This window comes from Pollachius pollachius (genome assembly GCF_949987615.1).
Source record: "Pollachius pollachius genome assembly, chromosome: 12".
Lineage (NCBI taxonomy): Eukaryota > Metazoa > Chordata > Actinopteri > Gadiformes > Gadidae > Pollachius > Pollachius pollachius.
Window position 1 is genome coordinate 18,996,558 of NC_136945.1, and position 22,793 is coordinate 19,019,350.

General features: G+C 50.9%; 2 protein-coding genes across 2 annotated transcripts; one reads left to right on the forward strand and one right to left on the reverse strand.

Annotated features, from left to right (window-relative positions):
• The first annotated feature begins 2,652 nt into the window (after window positions 1-2,652).
• On the forward strand, window positions 2,653-10,624 carry LOC307084087 (retinoic acid receptor gamma-A-like). Its single transcript, XM_079748248.1, has 7 exons — window positions 2,653-3,075; window positions 3,606-3,747; window positions 4,377-4,540; window positions 5,329-5,505; window positions 6,176-6,380; window positions 6,796-6,954; window positions 8,213-10,624. The coding sequence occupies exons 1-7, from the start codon at window positions 2,959-2,961 to the stop codon at window positions 8,539-8,541; spliced, it is 1,293 nt and encodes a 430-aa protein (XP_079604374.1). The 5' UTR covers window positions 2,653-2,958; the 3' UTR covers window positions 8,542-10,624.
• A 507-nt stretch (window positions 10,625-11,131) lies between these two features.
• Window positions 11,132-18,674, reverse strand: LOC307084237 (calcium-binding and coiled-coil domain-containing protein 1-like; the record flags this gene model as incomplete). The annotated part of the gene is made up of 13 exons (XM_079748524.1): window positions 11,132-11,282; window positions 11,540-11,623; window positions 12,196-12,299; window positions 12,383-12,437; window positions 12,722-12,817; window positions 13,201-13,326; window positions 15,698-15,952; window positions 16,394-16,463; window positions 16,589-16,737; window positions 17,092-17,304; window positions 17,526-17,743; window positions 18,109-18,211; window positions 18,543-18,674. The coding sequence occupies 13 exons, from the start codon at window positions 18,672-18,674 to the stop codon at window positions 11,232-11,234; spliced, it is 1,656 nt and encodes a 551-aa protein (XP_079604650.1). The 3' UTR covers window positions 11,132-11,231.
• Between the last annotated feature and the right edge of the window lie 4,119 nt (window positions 18,675-22,793).

Here is a 22,793-nt window from a genome sequence, read left to right on the forward strand (position 1 = left end):
TTCTTTTCTCCATTCAGCTCGTCACTTGAAGGATATCGTTTTCACACGCTCCGAGGAAGAAGTCTTTAGTGGTTCTCCTACCTGGTGACAAGGTGCTCATTGTCATCGCTGTCCGCGTCTGTGATTGGATACCAACACTCAATGTTATTTTCATTGTTGTGAAAATTGCAATTATTTAGATGGATTGATAAGATGTCTTAAAAAAGGTGTGTAATGACAGACGGGTGAACTGGATGGAAGTGAACTGGATGGAAGTATTACTGGGTGAGCTGAACCAGTGTGTTACTGGGAGAGCTGAACCAGTGTGTTCCTGGGTTAGTGTCTGGGATCTGCTCGGAGACGTGATATTCAACTGTTGTGTCCATGGTGACATTCGTCGAGCGATGTTCCAAACACAACCCCTTGAGTTGTCATTGGCAACACAGACACAGGAAACAAATGGAGCCTGCGATTCCGTCTGATTCAAAGTGACATTCTTTTCATATTCTAACATAATGCGTCCTAAGACTATAAAACACAAGAACAGCCGGCATTCCCGCTGTCTGACTGTTTGGCTCAGTTTCACTTTCAGGGTTTCATTCAAGTTCAAAGTTAGGAGTTCAAGATATTCGATTTAACCTCTTGAGGAGACCGGACCTCACCCATCCTGACTCCTCTCTCTCTCTCTCTCTTTGTCTCCCCCCCCCCCCCCTCTCTCTCTCTCTCCATTCACCACTCTGCTTTTCTTTTTGTCCTCTTCTTCTCCTTGCATTTGTTCCCCCCGGTGGTTAAGAGGAGGTTCAGGGTTCAGGGCGAGGGGAGGGTGGGTCCTCAGGGTGGGGACACACATGGGTCCAGTCCGGAAGGCCGTTCACCCGGCAGGAGGTGTTGGACTTTGAATTTCTGACCCCGGATTCCTCCTCTCTTTATTGGTCAGAGGGGGGTCACAGACCCGGGGCCGGGGGGATGGGGGGAGGGGGGCAGAGCTGGCCAAGGTCACCGCTACCTTCCCTCCCCCACCCTCACACAGAGAGGGAGGGAGAGAGAAGGAGGGAGGGAGAATGAGGGAGAGAGAGAGAGAAATGCAGGGAGAGAGAGAGAGAGAGAGGGGGAGAGAGAGAGAGAGAGCGAGAGGGGGAGAGAGGAGGGGGGGGGGGAGAGAGTGAGGGAGGGAGACAGGAAGAGAGAGAGAGAGGGGGAGAGAGGGAGGGAGAGAGAAGGAGGGAGGGAGAATGAGGGAGAGAGAGAGAGAGAAAGGCAGGGAGAGAGAGAGAGAGAGAGGGGGAGAGAGAGAGAGGGGAGAGAGGAGGGGGGGGGGGGGAGAGAGTGAGGGAGGGAGACAGGAAGAGAGAGAGAGGGAGGGGGGAGGGAGAGGGCAGTGGGCTGACCGTGAGCCCCCAGACCCTGCCTTTATAGGGCACCTTATGAGCACGTCCTTCTATTAAACCCCTTCCAGCCGGCACTGAGGAATTTAGGGCCAGGAAACAAGGGGGGGGGGGGCAGCAGATGGAGGTGAAGTTGGGGTTACTGAAGGTAAAGAGTTGAAAGACAAGTCCTCTCTGAGACACTTGGAGCTCCGCATGAGGAAGAGGGCCTGAGTCACGCAGTGTGTGGTTTGTAGTGTTTGTAGTGTGTGCGCAGTGCGTGCGCAGTGCGTGTGTAGTGTGTGTGCAGTGTGTGGTGTGTGTGCCGTGCATGTGTAGTGTGAGTGAAGGTCAGACCAAGACCTGGTCATGTGACAGGGTGTAGGTCGGGTCGGACCGGAGGACCTGGTCATGTGACAGGGCGTAGGTCGGACCAGGATCGGGTCATGTGACAGGGTGTAGGTCGGACCAGGATCGGGTCATGTGACAGGGTGTAGGTCGGACCAGGACCGGGTCATGTGACAGGGTGTAGGTCGGACCAGGACCGGGTCATGTGACAGGGTGTAGGTCGGGTCGGACCAGAGGACCTGGTCATGTGACAGGGTGTAGGTCACCGTCAGACCAGCAGCAGCACAATGGCCGCCTGTGGCCAGCAAATGGCGTTATACGAGAGAGGCGTTGCCATGGCGTTAGGGGCCAGGGGCCCGTAAACCGAGGCTGTGTTTGTTCACATGGACTGGAGGTATTAGGGGGTAGGCCGGGGAGGCCGCACAATAAAACAGACACACGGCACCCCGACACACACACACACACACACTCACCCCAGCACATACACACACACACATGCTAGCGCACACATATAAAAACAGACGCACTCACACACGTGCACGCGCAGACATATAAAAACGGACGCACACACACATGCACACCCACACATATAAAAACTGACACGCACACACACACACACACACACACGGTCAGATGTCACTCAAAGAGACAACAGAGGTATGCAGCCCCTCCCCCTCAGAAGAACCAATCAAATTTCAGCCGCCAATCAGCGTTTTATCAGCGGAGCCATCTGGCCATCAGCTAATCAGTCCCCTTAACCCCCTGCCAATCAGCCCTCAAGCCCCTCCCCTTTCTCTTTAAAATGACCGCCTTAACTTTCCCTCCCGGGGGGGGGGGGGGGGGCGCTTCAGGGTCTGAGGAGAGAGGGGTGGGGGTCTGTGTGCTGACCACTCATCCTTAATTACCTCCAACTCACCTGGATCCCAGAGCAAACAGGATCATTCCTCCGGGCTAACGGAACACCTTCGGGCTGTATGCATATCAGCCCTCTCCCTCCTCCCCCCTACTGCCCTCTCTATTAACGCAGTCCTCCTCCTCTCTGTATCAACGTGGTACTCCTCCTCTGTATTAACGCGGTCCTCCTCCTCTCTGTATTAACGCGGTCCTCCTCCTCTCTGTATTAACGCGGTCCTCCTCCTCTCTGTATTAACGCGGTCCTCTTCCTCCTGTATGTAATAACGCGGTCCTCCTCCTCTCTGTATTAACGTCCACCTCTGCTCTATGGCGCCTTCCAGCGGTGGAGACGCAGAGCAGCAGCTCGGAGGAGATGGTGCCCAGTTCCCCGTCCCCGCCGCCCCCCCCCCGGGTCTACAAGCCGTGCTTCGTGTGCCAGGACAAGTCATCCGGCTACCACTACGGGGTCAGCTCCTGTGAGGGCTGCAAGGTGAGCCAGTCCCTCCACACACCGCCGCAGACCCAAGTCAATTACATGACCTCGGCAGATAGTGACCACGGAATGTAAAATGCACTCTGATTGGAATAGGATGTAGCCAATGAGGCAAAGTCAATCAGCAGGTTTAGGAGAGTAGTTAGGATTATTATCGCAATTTGGCCAAAATATGATTTCGGCAATTATGCTATGAGGCTACCGATATGTGCGTTTCTTCACTTTCCATATAGAAGAAAATAATATAAGTATTAAGAATTATATAAGAAATAAAACGTCTAGAAATGTTTCCTCTCTTCATACTCACAGTACCTTTCTTTTCTTACTTTTACTGTGGGCTTTATTCCTCCCGTATTTCTTTCCTTAACCAAACGGAGTTCAGCGACGCTCTGATTCTCGTGTGGCGGTGCCGCCCTCTGCTGGCCACTCCCGGCGTTACACGGCGCGCCGGCCCGCTCTATGGAGAGCGTCCTCCCGACGCACTTTGGAAAGAGATCTGACCTATATATACATTTTGCCTTGCTCAGGGCTTCTTCCGCCGCAGTATCCAGAAGAACATGGTGTACACCTGCCACCGGGACAAGAACTGCCAGATCAACAAGGTGACGCGCAACCGCTGCCAGTACTGCCGCCTGCAGAAGTGCTTCGAAGTAGGAATGTCTAAAGAAGGTGAGGGGAGGACACACACATGCAAGGACACACACACACACACACAAACTCACGCACACACACACGTAGCACGCGCACGCACACACGCATAGCACGCGCATGCACACGCGCACGCACACGCGCACACGCACACACATACGCACACACTCACGCACACACACACTTAGCACGCGCACGCACACACACATAGCACACGCACGCACACGTCTAGCACACGCACACACACACACACACACACACAGATAGCACGTGCACGCACACAAACCTAGCACGCACACACACACACACGCACACACACACTCAGTACTTTATCAAGAAGTACTGACAGCGTATATCTCTAGAAAGGGTTAAAGGAGCCAAAGTAAATAAGAGCCTAGTTTCACACTCTCCCCCCCCCCCCACACAGGCACACACACATAAACACACACACACACACACACACACACACACACACACACAGAAACACTCACACAGACCTCAAACCTAAAACAAACAATCTATCCTTTTATTTCCATCTGACGACAGTAGTTTGATCTGTTCCCAAAATCCCTCATCAGGCTTTTGCGCTTATAAATGTCTCTCTCTCTCCCTCCCTCGCTCGCTCCCTCTCTCCCCCCCCCCCCCCCCAGCGGTGCGTAACGACCGCAACAAGCGGAAGAAGGAGGTGAAGGAGGAGGTGCTGATGCTGGAGAGCTACGAGCTGAGCGCGGAGCTGGAGGAGCTGGTGGGGAAGGTCAGCAAGGCCCACCAGGAGACCTTCCCCTCGCTGGGCCAGCTGGGGAAGTACCACACCGTGAGTACACACACGAACGCACACGCATACACACACACTGTGAGTACAGACACACGCACACATATATACACACACGCATGCATATACACACACACCGTGAGTACACACACGAACGCACGCGCACACACTGTGAGTACACACACACGCGCACATACATACACACACGCATGCATATACACACACACACACCGTGAGTACACACACGAACGCACGCGCAGACACACGAACGCATACACACACACAAACGCATACACACACACGCACACACTGTGAGTACACACATGAACGCACGCGCAGACACACGAACGCATACACACACAATGTGAGTACAGACACACGCACACATATATACACCCACGCATGCATACACGCACACAATGTTAAAACAATATTAATTTAAACAAAAATAAATAAATATAAAGAGAAAAGTCGACCCTCTCTAGCTTTCAGTTAAACCTGTTGCCTTTGTTAGTTTTAATCCGACTGTACATTACTTTGAAAGGATGAACCTCAGTGTCGTGATGCAGACCTCACTTGACCTCACTCCCAGAGGCCCACGGTGCCATGTTGTTTTTCACCACTGGGATGCTGACGGCGTTCCCCGCCTAATTCTTTTGTCCTTTGGCGGCCCTCAGTCAAATTCCGGGTTCCTAAATTGGCCCTCAGCTGTCAAAACGTTGAGAACCCCTGCACTAACACAACTGATACACCACAGTATGTTCACACACCACACACACACACACACACACACTCACACTCACAGCGCCACGTGCCCCCCTCTCCTCCAGAACTCGAGCGCGGAGCACCGCGTGCAGCTCGACCTCGGGCTGTGGGACAAGTTCAGCGAGCTGTCCACCAAGTGCATCATCAAGATCGTGGAGTTCGCCAAGCGGCTGCCCGGCTTCACCACGCTCACCATCGCCGACCAGATCACCCTGCTCAAGTCCGCATGCCTGGACATCCTGGTAGGAGCTCCTCCTCTCCTTCCTCCTCCTCCTCCTCCTCCTCCTCTTCCTCCTCTTCCATTTCCTTCTCCTCCTCCTCCTCCTCCTCCTCTCCCTCCTCCTCCTCCTCTACCTCCTACTCTGCTTCTGTCTCCTAACCCAACCCTCTGGTCCTCTCCTCCTCCTCCTCCTACTCCTTTCCCTCCTCTTCCTCCTCTCCTTCCTCCTCCTCCTCCTCTCCTTCCTCCTCCTCCTTCTCTTCCTCCTCTTCCTCCTCTTCCATTTCCTTTTCCTTTCCTCCCCCTCCTTCTCTTCTTCCTCCTACATTTCCTTCTCCTCTTCCTCCCCCTCCACCTCGTCTTCCTCCTCATCTCTCTCCTCCTCCTCTTCCTCTTCCCCCTCCATTTCCTTCTCCTCCTCCTCCTTCTCCTCCACCTCCTATACCTCCTCCTCCTCTACCTCCTACTCTGCTTCTGTCTCCTAACCCAACCCTCTGGTCCTCTCCTCCTCTTCCTCCTCCTCTCCCTCCCTCCTCCTCCTCCTCCCTCCTTACTCAACCCTCTGGTCCTCTCCTCCTCCTCCTCCTTTCCCTCCTCTTCCTCCTCCTCCTCTCCCTCCTCCTCCTCCTCCCTCCTTACTCAACCCTCTGGTCCTCCTCCTCCTCCTCCTCCTCCTTCTCCTCCTCCTCCAGATGCTGAGGATCTGCACGCGCTACACCCCGGACCAGGACACCATGACCTTCTCCGACGGCCTGACGCTGAACCGTACCCAGATGCACAACGCCGGCTTCGGCCCGCTCACCGAGCTGGTGTTCAGCTTCGCCGTGCAGCTGCTGCCGCTCGAGATGGACGACACCGAGACCGGCCTCCTCAGCGCCATCTGCCTGATCTGCGGAGGTACTGCAGCCGGGGCTGCTCTTAGTTTAATGCTGCTACCTGGATAACCTTTACATTCAGGGCATTTAGTAGAGGCTTTTTGTCCAAAGCGACTTACAATAAGTACATTTGTCAGAAGAAAGGGAAACAACAATGTATCGCTGTCGGTACAGCAAGGATGTTCAAAGAACCAAGCACTAACAATCACTAAGTTAACCCGTTCCCGTATACAACAAAGATAGCTAGGATAAGATGCTACACAATGCTAAGTACTATTTTTAAGTGCCAGGACGTACAACATACAATAAATGCATGAGAGGGGTAGGGGGGGCCGGGGGCTATGAGGCCATCTTAACAGCGCTGGGTAGGTCTGTGGTCCAGGGGGTCCAACCCGAGCGGGTCTTCACCCCTCCTGTGCCCCCCCCCCCCCCCCCAGACCGCATGGACCTGGAGGAGCCGGCCAAGGTGGACCAGCTGCAGGAGCCGCTGCTGGAGGCGCTGAAGATCTACGCCCGCCGGCGCCGGCCCAACAAGCCCCACATGTTCCCCCGCATGCTGATGAAGGTCACCGACCTCCGGGGCATCAGCACCAAGGGTCAGTCCCCGCCCCGCCCCCTGGGGGTCACGTGACACGGCTCTGAGGGTCAAGTGACCCGGCTCTGTCTGTGTGTCGTTATGTGTGTCTCTCTGTTTCTGGTGTCCCAGGTGTGTGTGTAGTAATGTGTCTCTGTGTCCCCGTTGTGTTTATTAATGTGTGTGTTGATGTCTCTGTGTCCAAGGTGTGTGTATTAGTGTGTGTATTGATGTGTCTCTCTGTGTCCGTTGTCCCAGGAGTGTGTATGACTTTGTGTATTGGTCTCTGTGTGTGTGTGTGTTAGTGTGTGTATTGATGTGTATCTCTGTGTCCCAGGTGTGTGTGTGTTAGTGTGTGTATTTAAGTCTCTGTGTCTCTCTGTGTCCGGTGTCCCAGGTGTGTGTAGTTGTGTGTCTCTCTGTGTCTCAGGTGTGTGTAGTTATGTGTATAGTTATTAGTGTGTGTATTGATGTGTCTCTGTGTCCCAGGTGTGTGTAGTAATGTGTGTACTGATGTCTCTGTGTCTCTGTGTCCCAGGTGTGTTATCAGTGTGTGTATTGATGTCTCTGTGTCCCTGTTGTGTGTATTAATGTGTGTACTGATGTCTCTGTGTCCCAGGTGTGTGTATCAGTCTGTCTATTAGTGTGTGTATTGATGTCTCTGTGTCCCAGGTGTGTGTATCAGTGTGTGTATTGATTTCTCTGTGTCCCAGGTGTGTGTATCAGTGTGTGTATCAGTGTGTCCCAGGTGTGTGTATCAGTGTGTGTATCAGTGTGTGTATTGATGTCTCTGTGTCCCAGGTGTGTGTCCCAGGTGTGTGTATCAGTGTGTCCCAGGTGTGTGTATCAGTGTGTGTATCAGTGTGTGTATTGATGTCTCTGTGTCCCAGGTGTGTGTATCAGTGTGTGTCCCAGGTGTGTGTATCAGTGTGTGTATTGATGTCTCTGTGTCCCAGGTGTGTGTATCAGTGTGTGTATCAGTGTGTGTATCAGTGTGTCCCAGGTGTGTGTATCAGTGTGTGTATCAGTGTGTGTATTGATGCCTCTGTGTCCCAGGTGTGTGTATCAGTGTGTGTCCCAGGTGTGTGTATCAGTGTGCGTACCAGTGTGTGTATTGATGCCTCTGTGTCCCAGGTGTGTGTATCAGTGTGCGTACCAGTGTGTGTATTGATGCCTCTGTGTCCCAGGTGTGTGTATCAGTGTGCGTACCAGTGTGTGTATTGATGCCTCTGTGTCCCAGGTGTGTGTATTAATGTGTGTCTCTCTGCGTCCCTCCCCAGGTGCGGAGCGGGCCATCACCCTGAAGATGGAGATCCCCGGCCCGATGCCGCCGCTGATCCGGGAGATGCTGGAGAACCCGGAGGCCTTCGAGGACAGCAGCAGCGAGTCCGGGGACAAGCCGGCCGCTAAGACCCCCGCGGACCCCCCCCCGAAGCCGTCGGCCCCGCCCCCGGCCCCGCCCCCGGCCCCGCCCACCGCCCCGACCATCAAGAAGGAGCAGGAGGAGCGAGCGACGTCGTGCTCCGCCCCCGCCGAGCAGAAGAGGAGGGAGAAGGAGGAGGGGGGGGACAGCGAGGAGGAGCTGTGGGCGGGGGCGGGGGTGCCGTGAGGAGACCCCCACCGGGGGAGAGTCGGGGGGAGGGAGGGAGGGAGAGACCCAGACCCCTCCCCTCCCCACCCCATCCGTGTATATAGGTCAATAGGTCAGGACACACACATACACACCAAATGAACATGAGGGATGGGGGGGGGGGGACTGTCCGATACAAGACTGTCCGATATTGTCAGCATGGGGCCAGACCCCCCAGGGGGACTGCGCTGAGAGGGTGGGCCGGCGGGGAGACGCACTGCCGCCACATCTGGAACACTGTCTCCTACGCCGTGTTCAGAGGGTTCACCAGCACCTCCTTATTCCTTTATGAAAATATAAACATTATTTTCCTATTTCTATGTCTTTTTCTCCTTCAGCATGTAGACTTTCTTCGTATGTTGATGTCCCCCGTGGGTGGGCGTGGCTTAGCGTTGTCCCCGTGGGTGGGCGTGGCTTAGCGTTGTCCCCGTGGGTGGGCTTGGCTTAGCGTTGTCCCCGTGGGTGGGCGTGGCTTAGCGTTGTCCCCGTGGGTGGGCGTGGCTTAGCGCTGTCCCCGTGGGTGGGCGTGGCTTAGCGTTGTCCCCGTGGGTGGGCTTGGCTTAGCGTTGTCCCCGTGGGTGGGCGTGGCTTAGCGTTGTCCCCGTGGGTGGGCGTGGCTTAGCGTTGTCCCGTGGGTGGGCGTGGCTTAGCGTTGTCCCCGTGGGTGGGCGTGGCTTAGCGTTGTCCCCGTGGGTGGGCGTGGCTTAGCGTTGTCCCTGTGGGTGGGCGTGGCTTAGTGCTGTCCTCCATGGAGGGAGGGGGGAGGAGAGGGCATGGCCTAGCGGTGTAATTGTTTTTTTTTTGTATGATTGTCATTGAGTCCTATTAGCGTTTGATGGGAGAATTTTTAATTGTTACGTTATCGTTAGTATTAATTTCTCAAAGAGGCATCAGCACAGGAGAGCGAGGCCGAGAGAGAGAGAGCGAGAGAGAGAGAGGAGAGCCTTAACATATTCATCAACAAGAATGATGAATATCAGGTATGTAGTTTAGCTCAGATCTTTTTGTAGCGTGCCTGCCGGACCGCTGAGCTGATAATACTGAAGATATGATGGTAATGAAAAGACAGGAACATTACATGTACAATAACTCAGGGTTACGGCATCAACGCGGGTGCAGTATTTAATAAACAACCAATATTTGGAGATATTCCTGCACCATTTACGATGGATTCTGGACCGACCAGGATTGGATGCGGCAGGAGACACAATCACTACACAACACAGTATCCTTCACAGACAGCTCAACACGGCCTTACTTACAACGTTACGTTGTCTCTTAACGAGGAATCACAATCCTAGATGTGTTAACACTCCAAATCCATCATTCTGTTCACACACACAGATAGACACACAATATTTGCACAATTGGTACCTCTCTATCCCGATCACAGTTTGGACGTTTTAATGGATGATTTTACAAAAACATGCTGAAGGTATAAGCTTTAATAAAATATATTGTATTTTTGTTGGTGTGAAATGAAATTCTGAAACTACGGATGCAAGATGAACACTAAGGGCCAAACGCCTCGGTAACAGTCTGAGAGGGTCTTAAAAGCAAGACTGCTGGAAAAGGCTTAAGAGTAGAAATGGACCTGAGTTAATGGTTAGGCGAATAGCATCACCTGACCCATCTCCCAGACGATGCATTTAGGAACCCGATGAACATTTGTGCACTTTCGTGTTCCATATTGTCAAAGTTAAAATATTTTATGATGTAAGATTTATTCTAATGCTAAGGATGTCTTTTTTCTTTCTGTTACTTGTTTTGAATTCTTTGAATATATTTGTGTTGATGTTTGATTATTACAATATATCGTTTTTTCTCGGAAGCTCGTTATTATGCAAAACCTCTGGAACTGATTATTCAGGGATCCTTTTAGCCCATGAACTCCTAACGTTGACCTTCGAAGCCAGGGCGACCCTACAGAACCGATACCAAAGAACCAGACTTCCAAACGGTGGCTGATGCTTTATATGTTGATGAAAGTATGTAAAACTTTTGCTGGATTGTTTTGACTGTGATATTCTTGTATTTTGATAAATAATCGATTTTTAACAGATCTTTCAACTTGTAATCTTTGTTATCCCGTAAAACAATTCAACGTAACGTGATCAAATGACAAGACTCCGGTCATGGCATTTATTGACCCTTATGAAAGGAGCTTCCAAAAACAATGGATTAACACTCGTTCAATCTCCCTGATTTATCATCCGATCAACTCTCACTCCATACACAATTCAACAACTCATTTCACACTTGTACCAGAATTCACACACATGCAGAAGTCATGAGTAGCATCCTAAAAAATTACATGTTACCAAACTCATCATATAATCTAAAAACACATCGAAGTTTAAAACTTGCATTATAAATTACACAAAGCATCATATAACCTGAACATACATTGAAGTTTAAGACATGAACCAACAAGACTTGTCTCTTTCTCTACCGTCTGCTTCTTCACGGTTAGGTGTGATGTAACACTGATCCAACTTCAAAGGTGCCTACTTATTCTACAAAATTAAGTCGCACACAAATGTTCAAAAGCTCTGATAATTTGGTTTTAAGACATTCAAAGTACGAAGGTATAATATACACACTTCTACTGGCTCACTGCATCTCAGTACCCCAGAATACATGACTAGAGTAGATTCTAACTGAGATGATCAGTAACCCTCAGTTCTCAATGTCACCACAAGAGGGCGCCAGTCAACGATCTGTAGAGGGACAGAATAATGTGTTAAGACTCTTAGAAACAGAACTTAAAACATACATGACAAGCCTGTTTGACATTCCATGTTGCATCTTAGAACTAGCTATTCTACTGTCAGAGCATCCCCAAGCAGAAGTTATCCAGAAAATTAGTGCTTATGCTAGGACTTTCTGTAAGCCAGCGCTCTATCTGTAGTGTGTGTGTGTGTTTGGGGGGGGGGGGATTCAAACCAGTGGTTCTACTGGTCGCTCGGGGGATCACCTCAGCAGACGAGGCGTTAAGGCGCAGCCAGTGGTCTGACTTCCGCGACCTCAGAGCCAGACTCCTGCTCTTCCATTCAGGTTCCAAGAGACACCAAACGAGAATGAAGTAAATATAACATAGTTCAGAAGAGGGGAATAACACTGAGTATTAATAACACTGAGCATTAACTATTAATTACACTGAGTATTAATAACACTGAGCATTAACTATTAATTACACTGAGTATTAATAACCCTAGTACTATGAGTACTGACTCTGCAGTAAGCAGCGAATTATGTGTTGTTGTGGCGCATAAATACACACACACACACACACACACACACACACAAGGACACACACACACACCACAGAGATAGACCCAGACACACAAGCACACACACACACACAGACAGAGTCACACACACACACACACACCCGCAGACACACAAGGACACACACACACCACAGAGATAGACCCATACACACAGACAGAGCCACACACACACACACACACCCCCGCAAACACACAAGGACACACACACACCACAGAGATAGACCCAGACACACAGACAGACACACACACACACACACACACACACACACCCAGACAGAGCCACACACACACACACCCGCAGACACAGAAAAACCCACACCCAAACACACACTCACCCCACCTGTGTCTCCGCGTCGGGAGCGTCGTCCGTGTCCCGGGGATCCTGGTCCTCTCCCGGGCTCTCCGGCGTTCCGGACCCGTCCGGACTGAGCCGGCCGCCGTCGGCTGAGGGGACAGCAGCGTTACCACCGTGTGTTTCTACCGCTCCACGAGCTGAGGTGTCGGGGAGGGGGGGGTAAAACACTCACAGCGAGGGGGGATGCCCAGCCTCTGCTCCAGGTGACACACGTAGCCGTCCAGGTCCTGTCCGCCACGACGTCAGCCGTACCGTGGGTAAGGGGAGTTCGGCACCATGTGTGATGGATGGATTTTAACGAAAGGAAGAACATTTAATGAGAAAAGGCTGAGCTGACCCGAGATGCCATCCTGCTGCCCGGGACCCACCAGCAAGCTCTATAAAACACCTTTAGCATGACTTACTCTCACTCATACAGGACTGTCCCAACAAACCAGCACCCTATCGCCCTATCACCATAGACACATTCCTGGACCCTTATAAAGGCGTGTAATAAAGCGGGGGCCCTTGCCTGTCTCTCTGCGTGCTGCGGCTCGCTCTCCTTCTGCAGGGCCCTCAGCTGGGCCCTCAGCTCCTGCGCCTCCCGCTTCACATCGCCCAGCGTCGCCTGCAGGGGGCAGCGATGCTGAGTTTAGATGCAACATGATAAACAACACGACGCGTTCTCATCGGGACCGGAGTGGGGGGGGAATCCGAGCCGGTCTGACTGGACCGTCCTCATGCTGCGGCGATCCACATGAACGCGGTACCAGGAAATGTTTACGGGATACTTGTGTCACCCTCATGGCTCGTCTGGCTGTTGTCAATACGCTAATGGATACCACTATCGTACGTTTAATCCCTGGGATTTCTCCATGCGTAATATGAGCCAGCGGAGTTCCTGGAGGTCTACGTGGCGTACAGCAGCTTCTATTTTAAAACCCTTGATGGGTTTACCTTCCCGGTGTTGACACCCAGCAGGATGTCAACACCGGATGTTGACGGGCTCACCCTGTTGCACTCCTTCTGCCTCTCCAGGACCGCCTCCAGATCCTCCCTCTCCCTCCGCTCCTCCCGCAGCCACTCCTCCCGGCACTGCACCTCCCGGCTCAGCTGCTCCACCTTACTCTGCTCCACCTGCAGAGAGACGCTAAACACGTTAACTCTGCTCCACCTTCAGAGAGACGCTAAACACGTTAACTCTGCTCCACCTTCAGAGAGACGCTAAACACGTTAACTCTGCTCCACCTTCAGAGAGACGCTAAACACGTTAACTCTGCTCCACCTTCAGAGAGACGCTTAACACGTTAACTCTGCTCCGCCTTCAGAGACGCTAAACACGTTAGCTCTGCTCCACCTTCAGAGAGACGCTAAACACGTTAACTCTGCTCCGCCTTCAGAGACGCTAAACACGTTAGCTCTGCTCCACCTTCAGAGAGACGCTTAACACGTTAACCCTGCTCCACCTTCAGAGAGACGCTTAACACGTTAACCCTGCTCCACCTTCAGAGAGACGCTAAACACGTTAACTCTGCTCCACCTTCAGAGAGACGCTAAACACGTTAACTCTGCTCCACCTTCAGAGAGACGCTAAACACGTTAACCCTGCTCCACCTTCAGAGAGACGCTAAACACGTTAACTCTGCTCCACCTTCAGAGAGACGCTAAACACGTTAGCTCTGCTCCACCTTCAGAGAGACGCTTAACACGTTAACCCTGCTCCACCTTCAGAGAGACGCTTAACACGTTATCCCTGCTCCACCTTCAGAGAGACGCTAAACACGTTAACTCTGCTCCACCTTCAGAGAGACGCTAAACACGTTAACTCTGCTCCACCTTCAGAGAGACACTAAACACGTTAACTCTGCTCCACCTTCAGAGAGACGCTTAACACGTTAACTCTGCTCCACCTTCAGAGAGACGCTTAACACGTTAACTCTGCTCCACCTTCAGAGAGACGCTAAACACGTTAACTCTGCTCCACCTTCAGAGAGACGCTAAACACGTTAACTCTGCTCCACCTTCAGAGAGACGCTAAACACGTTAACTCTGCTCCACCTTCAGAGAGACGCTAAACACGTTAGCTCTGCTCCACCTTCAGAGAGACGCTAAACACGTTAACTCTGCTCCACCTTCAGAGAGACGCTTAACACGTTAACTCTGCTCCACCTTCAGAGAGACGCTTAACACGTTAACCCTGCTCCACCTTCAGAGAGACGCTAAACACGTTAACTCTGCTCCACCTTCAGAGAGACGCTTAACACGTTAACTCTGCTCCACCTTCAGAGAGACGCTTAACACGTTAACTCTGCTCCACCTTCAGAGAGACGCTAAACACGTTAACTCTGCTCCACCTTCAGAGAGACGCTAAACACGTTAGCTCTGCTCCACCTTCAGAGAGACGCTAAACACGTTAACCCTGCTCCACCTTCAGAGAGACGCTAAACACGTTAACCCTGCTCCACCTTCAGAGAGACGCTAAACACGTTAACCCTGCTCCACCTTCAGAGAGACGCTAAACACGTTAACTCTGCTCCACCTTCAGAGAGACGCTAAACACGTTAACTCTGCTCCACCTTCAGAGAGACGCTTAACACGTTAACCCTGCTCCACCTTCAGAGAGACGCTAAACACGTTAACCCTGCTCCACCTTCAGAGAGACGCTAAACACGTTAACCCTGCTCCACCTTCAGAGAGACGCTAAACACGTTAACTCTGCTCCACCTTCAGAGAGACGCTTAACACGTTAACCCTGCTCCACCTTCAGAGAGACGCTAAACACGTTAACTCTGCTCCACCTTCAGAGAGACGCTAAACACGTTAGCTCTGCTCCACCTTCAGAGACGCTAAACACGTTAGCTCTGCTCCACCTTCAGAGAGACGCTAAACACGTTAACTCTGCTCCACCTTCAGAGAGACGCTTAACACGTTAACCCTGCTCCACCTTCAGAGAGACGCTAAACACGTTAGCTCTGCTCCACCTTCAGAGAGACGCTTAACACGTTAACTCTGCTCCACCTTCAGAGAGACGCTAAACACGTTAACTCTGCTCCACCTTCAGAGAGACGCTTAACACGTTAGCTCTGCTCCACCTTCAGAGAGACGCTAAACACGTTAACTCTGCTCCACCTTCAGAGAGACGCTAAACACGTTAACTCTGCTCCACCTTCAGAGAGACGCTAAACACGTTAACTCTGCTCCACCTTCAGAGAGACGCTAAACACGTTAACTCTGCTCCACCTTCAGAGAGACGCTAAACACGTTAACCCTGCTCCACCTTCAGAGAGACGCTAAACACGTTAACCCTGCTCCACCTTCAGAGAGACGCTTAACACGTTAACCCTGCTCCACCTTCAGAGAGACGCTAAACACGTTAACTCTGCTCCACCTTCAGAGAGACGCTTAACACGTTAACTCTGCTGTACTTATTGTCAGTCGCTATGGATAAAAGGGTCTGCTAAACGCCCTCCATGTAAACTAAACCCTGCCGTCTCCCCGCCCCCCTCACCTGGGCGGCCTTGCGGTAGGCGTCCCTCTCCTGGGCCCAGCTGGCCTGGGCCTCCTTGAAGGCCAGCTCCTGCTCCGAGAGCTGCAGGGTGAACCGGGCCGCCTGCAGCCGCGTCTGGTGCAGCTCCCCCTGGGAGGTCCCCCGCTGCAGCCCCAGCTCGCCCAGCTCTCGCCGGAGGCCCTCCCCCGCGCGCTCGCTGGCCTCCAGACGCTCCTGCAGCGAGCGCGCCGCCGCCAGCGCCGCCTGCTGCTCCACCTGTCAGGGACACCGTCAGCAGAGGTGGTGTAGAAACGTGAAGTACTTTCTCTGAGGCTGACCTTCTCCGCCTGCCTCGCAATGCGTACACTAACCAAACAGTACCTTTATCATAGTAGTATCACCTTTATCAAGTATAACTAACTTACTTATCATACAATACATTAACTCATACTTATCATACAATACACCAACTATAAAATTCCTTTTATCAAACAATATATAACTCACACAATACACTAAACGTGTACAATCGGTTTTAAGACTAATGGTTGAGTCTGTCTGTGGTAGTAATAGTTTTTAATAGTATTTGTAGTTTTTGAGGCTCTGTTTTGTAGTTTACTCTCTAGGTGGTTTTGCTAGTTTAAAATCTGCTGCCGGGTCCTGGACCCACAGTGGGACCATTTCATTTGCTACGCCAACAGTTCAGCCTTCATATACCTGCACGGCCTTCCTCTTCTCCTCCTCGTACTTCAGCTGGTCACACATCTTCTTCACCCTCTCTTTCATCCTGATGGGGGAGAGGAGAAGCAGTACATGAGCTGGCTCTACAGAGGAGGCACAGTACATGAGTAGAGCTGGTTCTACGGAGGAGACGCTCTGTGAGGTACTAGAGGCCCTCGTCGCCACGGGTACCTCTCCAGGGTGGTGTCCGTCTCCCTCCCACAGTCGCTGAGCACCTGCACGTCTTCCTCCAGCTCTCTGATCCGCTGCTCGTCTTCCTCCTTCTCCGACAGCAGCTGCGTCAGCTCCGAGGACAGGCTGTCTCCCGTCTCCTGCACATCCTGCCACAGTCGGTCCGTTACCCCTCATGTGTGACGGGCTGGTGCTTTCACTTTGTATGACTGATTCATCCGTAGTCTAATCTGTGTGTGTGTGTGTGTGTGTGTGGGTCTGTGTGTGTGGGGGGGTCTGTGTGTGTGTGTGTCTGTCCATCTGTGTCTTATTGTGTGTGTGTGTGTGTGTGTGTGTGTGTGTGTGTGTGTGTGTGTGTTTGTGTTTGCGCCACTACAACACATAACCACTGCATTCTACACACCATTGGGCAGACTGTACTCATAACTTGCGAGTCATTTACGGCAACCAACGTAACGTCTGACGGGGTCCCATGATTCCCTCTCCCGTGGGTCTCTCTGTACCTTGTTCCTTCCCTCCACCCTCCTCAGCTTGTCACGGCTCTGGCCCACGTCCGCTCGGAGCTCAGAGATCTCCTTCTGCATGGACGCCCTCTCCTGCTCCCACTCGGCCCGCTCCGCCTCGTGTCTCTGCGTCTCCTCGTCCTTGCCTCTCTGGGACAGCTCCAGCTCCAGCCTCATGCCCTGCTGGCCCTTCAGACTGTCGTCCAGCTGGCTCTGGGGAGGAGGGAGGCACGGGGAGGACCGACCGGTTGAGGAGGATGCAGTACTGCTACACACCAGAAGATAGGCCTCACTCGGTTCACTTTCTTTCACTTCATGTTGGTTTTGACCAATCATGTCGCTGGAGGCGGGGTTCGTAACCGCTTCATTGGCCAGCAGCGAAGACAAACCCAGTCAACTGGTTCTGTGAAGGCCCGGTTAACGGTCCAACTAACCTTGAGGAGCTGAGCCTTGGGGACGACCAGGAGCATCTCCTCCTCCTCTTCGTCCCGCTCTCCTTCCTCCTCGTCGCGCTCCTCCGTCACGGTCTCCAGGTCGTCCAGCGGCTCGGGGGAGCAGAAGGTGAAGGGAGGGCTGCGGGCCCAGACGAACCCGCCCTCGTTCACGTAGACAAACTGGTACTGGGCGGGGCCGGGCCGGGGCAGGTAGAACGCTGCTCAGGAACCAGGGGGCGTTCTGTTAGCTACTTGGGTCAGCTAACAGGGTTAGCTAACAGTGTGTGCTAACAGGGTCCGCTAACAGGGTGTGCTAACAGGGTCCGCTAACAGGGTCAGCTAACAGGGTTAGCTAACAGTGTGTGCTAACAGGGTCCGCTAACAGGGCCAGATAACAGGGTCCGCTAACAGGGTCCGCTAACAGGGTCAGCTAACAGGGTCCGCTAACATGTAAAACCATTATGAATCTACGAATCTGTGATGAATCTATTAGAAATAGAATTGGCTAACCCTAACTAGCAAAGAAAAAAGAATTCATATGCAAATAAAATAATGTTACTTTAGAGAATTAATAACTAATTACCCTGAAAGACGGCACAGCAGTTGTGATGGACCCCTTTAGAGCGGCGCTCAGGGACCACAGCCCAGGTGTAGGTGTGGTAGTCCTTCACCGAGGACCAGCCCACCTGGAAGACCCCCAGAAGACCACCAGAACAGTAAGACCGAAGACTTCAGTCACATCACAGCTGAGAACAGTCAGACCACAGCTCAGAACAGTCACACCACAGCCCAGAACAGTCACACCACAGCTTGGAACAGTCACACCACAGCCCAGAACAGTCACACCAGAGCTCCGAACAGTCAGACCACAGCTTGGAACAGTCACACCACAGCTTGGAACAGTCACACCACAGCCCAGAACAGTCAGACCACAGACCCCAGAACAGTCACACCACAGCACCAAAGACAACCAGGAGAACTAAAGGGAGAGTTGCCTCCCGCGTGCGTTGTGCTCACCTGGAAGAGGCCGACCCAGTCTTTGGAGCTCCAGGGGTGCTGGGAGGAGATGCTGTAGTGGCAGTCCACCCTGGTCTCAGGGAAGTACGTCTGGCCCACGTTACGGAACACCACGCTGGCCGGTTCCCCCATAGTGCTGTCCGGAGGGAGAACAGCCAGATGCTTTAAGGGGTTCATGTGGCAGGCCAGCCAGGAACAGGCGGTGAAACATGATACTTAGGACTGGTATGCTGGAGGTCATGGTAGTGGGGGTCTGGGTTCCAAGGTGTTGGTAAACAACAGTCTAAAGGTTTCTGAGAGACAGTGGATATGGTCTATAGTTCAGAGGATGTACTTCCGGGAGCTTGCATCCACTCCAGTGGAAAGAAGCTGTCCTGACCTGAGCTGTTCTCTGGGTGAGACCAGAGTCTGCTTCAACGGACGACCGTGACTCAACATCTGCTCCCTCCGGGCTGACCCCTGCACTGCCCAGTAAGTATCAATCCCTGCCAAGTAAGTATCAATCCCTGCCAATAAATGGATTCAATCCCTGCCCAGTAAGTGTCAATCACTGCCAATAAAGTGATTCAATCCCTGCCCAGTAAGTATCAATCCCTGCCCAGTAAGTATTAATCCACGCCCAGTAAGTATCAATCCCTGCCCAGTAAATGTATCAATCCATGTCCAGTAAGTGGATGAATCCCTGTCTATAAAGTGGATGAATCCCTGCCCAGCAGTATCAATCCCTGCCCAGTAATCATCAATCCTTGCCCAGTAAGTGTATCAATCGCATGGCCAGTTCCCCCATGCTGCTGTCCAGAGGGAGAACACCGAGATGCTTTAACGGGTTCTGGTGGCCAGCCAGCCCAGAATAGGCGGCGAAACATGACACTAGGGCTGCTATGCTGCCGGTCATGATGCTGGGGGTCATGGTAGTGGGGGTCTCAGTTCCAAGGTGTTGGTAAACAACAGTCTAAAGGTATCCAACAGATAGTGGATATGTTCTATTGTTCAGAGGATGTACTTCACTGCTGAATGTAACAATGGCCATTCTTCTTGAAGATAAAATGATTAAAAAAACGAAAATCATACCAAAAAATCCCCAAAAACTTCACTGCAATGAATGTTCACACCTTCAACGAAATGGCTGATTAAGTTTCTATATTTCAAATAAAATAACATTTAAAATAAATTGTCATCATACATTATAATGTAAACTAAATATATCCTAGATGTAACAATAGTTCTCCTTTCTTATAATTGTGACTATTGACAGATTGAGCTATTAACAAAGTTGTCACTTTCATGAACAACCTTTCAGAACTTACCTGAAGAGTAGATCTTAGGGTGCGAAGGAAAGTCTGATTAAATGTTGGGCTGCATATGCCTTGGAGGTTGCGTTCATATAAACTGAGCGGTCATCCAGTCAGATGAGGGATTTGTAGCATGTGGACTGTGTACCAACACAGTGCGCTCACTCTCTCATGGGAGACGTAGTCCCGCAGAACACATGCATAACACATACTAATGTGCGGCGATTCAGAGTATAGACTACATCTCCCATTTCGGAAAGGCTCAAACATGATACATGAATGTGCTGCTATTGCTCTAGTTGTTGCACAATGTGTTTCTCAGTAGCAGCAGCGAGGCAGTATACTTACGTATTTAAAGTCCCCCTGGAAAATTATTAATAGCATAAACCTGCCAGCTGTCTGAATACCATTTAATTTACTCGCACAAAAGTGTGCATGTGTGTATGCATGTGGTGCTTCTGTGTTGAAACCCAGAAGAAGTGACGGTGTGTGATCGTCTTACACAGACGGAATTTGGTTAAAGCGTGATCATTACATAACACATCATATCCAATCACGTACAAACCGTTTTGTTTACGTGTCCAGGGAACGATAAACAGGTCTAGGTAAAGGGCTAGTTCAGACACTAATTGGCCTGCACTTCCAGGGGCTTGCATCCACTCCAGTAGACAAGTTGACCTGAACTGTTCTCTGGGAGACTCTGCTCCGCAGGACAACCATGACTCAACACCTGATCCCTCCTGGCTGACTCCAGCACTGCCCAGTTAGTACCAGTCCCTGCCCAGTCAGTGTAAAAATCCCCTCCCAGTAAGTATCAATCCCCGGCCTAGTTAGTGTATCAATCCCCGCCCAGTTAGTGTATCAATCCCCTCCCGGTTGGTGTATCAATACCCACACATAAATCTATGCATAAATCCCTGCAGTCTGCTGTATTGTAGCCATTTTTCATGACTTTCCCCACAGATCTTCCAATAAACATCTCAGGTCCTAAAGAAACTGAAGATCACCTGGGCACTTTGACCACTGCTGACCTGCAACCACCCCATTCAGGTGAAGACATGAGAGAGGAGAGTTTGTCCTTTACGCCACAATGTCTGGTTTCAGGAGGGAATGGTACAGCCAGATACTTAACCATAGCCTGCCTCAGTTACCTTGCATTAGTGACGCTAAATCGCACCTTTAACCAGGGATGTATTTATACGTGAAGGAGGTGATGCAGGAACCAGTTTACTGAAAGCCTTCATCTTTCCAACTTTCTATTTTAATCATGAATTGTGATGTCATGTATTTCAAAGTATCTTCCTTTGAAGCTGATACTTAGCACAGCTGTTCTCAAAAAGGAGACTTCAGACAAATGAAGATGCGAAGAATAAACTTTGATAAATTCTGTTTGCAATGGAAAATACTCTGCATGTCAAGAAGCCAACATATTTTATGCACCCATTTATTTTGTGAAAATTCCACAACAATGACGTCAAACACTGATCACTATTGAAGTATTCACATGTGTAATTATCCAATACATTTATTCCCACTCGCAGCAAACAAGAAGCAGCAACTCGTCACTGGAGGATCCACAGCCCTCTGCAGACTGGGCCCTGGTGTCCACCAGCGAATTCCGACTCTGAAAGGTCCGCTGTTGACGGCACCATGGCAGACTTCATGTCATGGGTCAGACACTCGGTGGAGGTCCAGAACCTACGACTTCAGTTTCAACACATGAAACGCCGCCTTTTGTTTCCATGGACCATGTTCCCACCCACCTGGTGAAGCTGCGACCGGCCAGGTACCTGTTGGTCAGGACACAAGGAACAAGGCTACATTTAGCAGTGTGTTGATGTACTTTTCGGCAACTCCGTATTCTTACATTTACGAGAGAATACAAAAAGCCGACTACTCACGTGGGTTTCTTCCCATTGGAAGGTGAACTGAAAGCTCCCTGCTATATTAAGTACCAGTCCCTTCTGTGACCAGCTAGTACAGGTCAAGCTGAGCTTTAAGTGTCAGTGCAACACACTGGTCCGCCTGCAGCAGCTGCTCAATCATCATCCGGCTGGGAGTAGACTACCATAGACACTACCATAGCCACTACCCCATGTATCAGTGACAACTTGGTACCACCAAGTTGGGGATAAACTAGACCGTCTTAACACAAGCAGTCACTGCCACACCTGCAGATGACTCGTGTAGTCTACGCACTTGGAAATTGGGCATTGATGCATCAATTTCTATTATGCGCTTTAAAGGGTAAACTTGACCCAAAACCAATCCTGAACCTATACCTAGTGAAGGAGAAGGTTTGTTAATAAATACAAGTGTAGCTAGTCTCAAAAAGAGTCACATTCTATCAAGCAGAGAAATTTAACAATTTGTTTTCCATTATCATACCCTTCCACATCCATTAGGACCACTGAACCTGGCCTCCCGTCCTTGAGCTCCTAAAGATACTTTGATTTACTCCTTTAAAACACCGTTAACATGCACTGCATGGAAGTGGCCCTTAGCTTCCAGGAGGGGCGTCAACCGGATTCATCATCCTCAACAAGACAACCAGTCGATGGATAAATCTGCGAAAGATCAAACAGTTACAATAGACAAAATAGACAATAGGTCAAAATTTGAAACACAAAATGGCATTATCACACTTTAGACATACCGTTTGAGGAGAAGTTGAATTCTTGCTCATTCAGGGGTATAGATGCTCAGGATACAGACTGTACCATCAATGAGGAATGCCTTCATTATTTGATATTGGGCAAACTTAAAAAACATGAATTTCCAAAGTCCCAATGCTTAGCGTTTCAAGTAGATTGTAGCTTAAAATAACCTGGACATTTATTCAATGCAGATTCAGAATCACCAAATGTTACCAATGAAACCGCATCTTAACAGATATTTACTACAGATAAATGCTGCCCCACTCTGTGTTTACAAGTACCTTCATGATTTTACCAGGCAT

Excerpts from the sequence above, each read along its gene's own strand:
- LOC307084087 (XM_079748248.1), top strand. The coding sequence starts at position 2,959 with ATGGTGCCCAGTTCCCCGTCCCCGCCGCCCCCCCCCCGGGTCTACAAG. Across the intron at positions 3,076-3,605 it reads GCTCCTGTGAGGGCTGCAAG|GGCTTCTTCCGCCGCAGTAT; the intron begins GTGAGCCAGTCC and ends TGCCTTGCTCAG. Across the intron at positions 6,381-6,795 it reads CATCTGCCTGATCTGCGGAG|ACCGCATGGACCTGGAGGAG; the intron begins GTACTGCAGCCG and ends CCCCCCCCCCAG.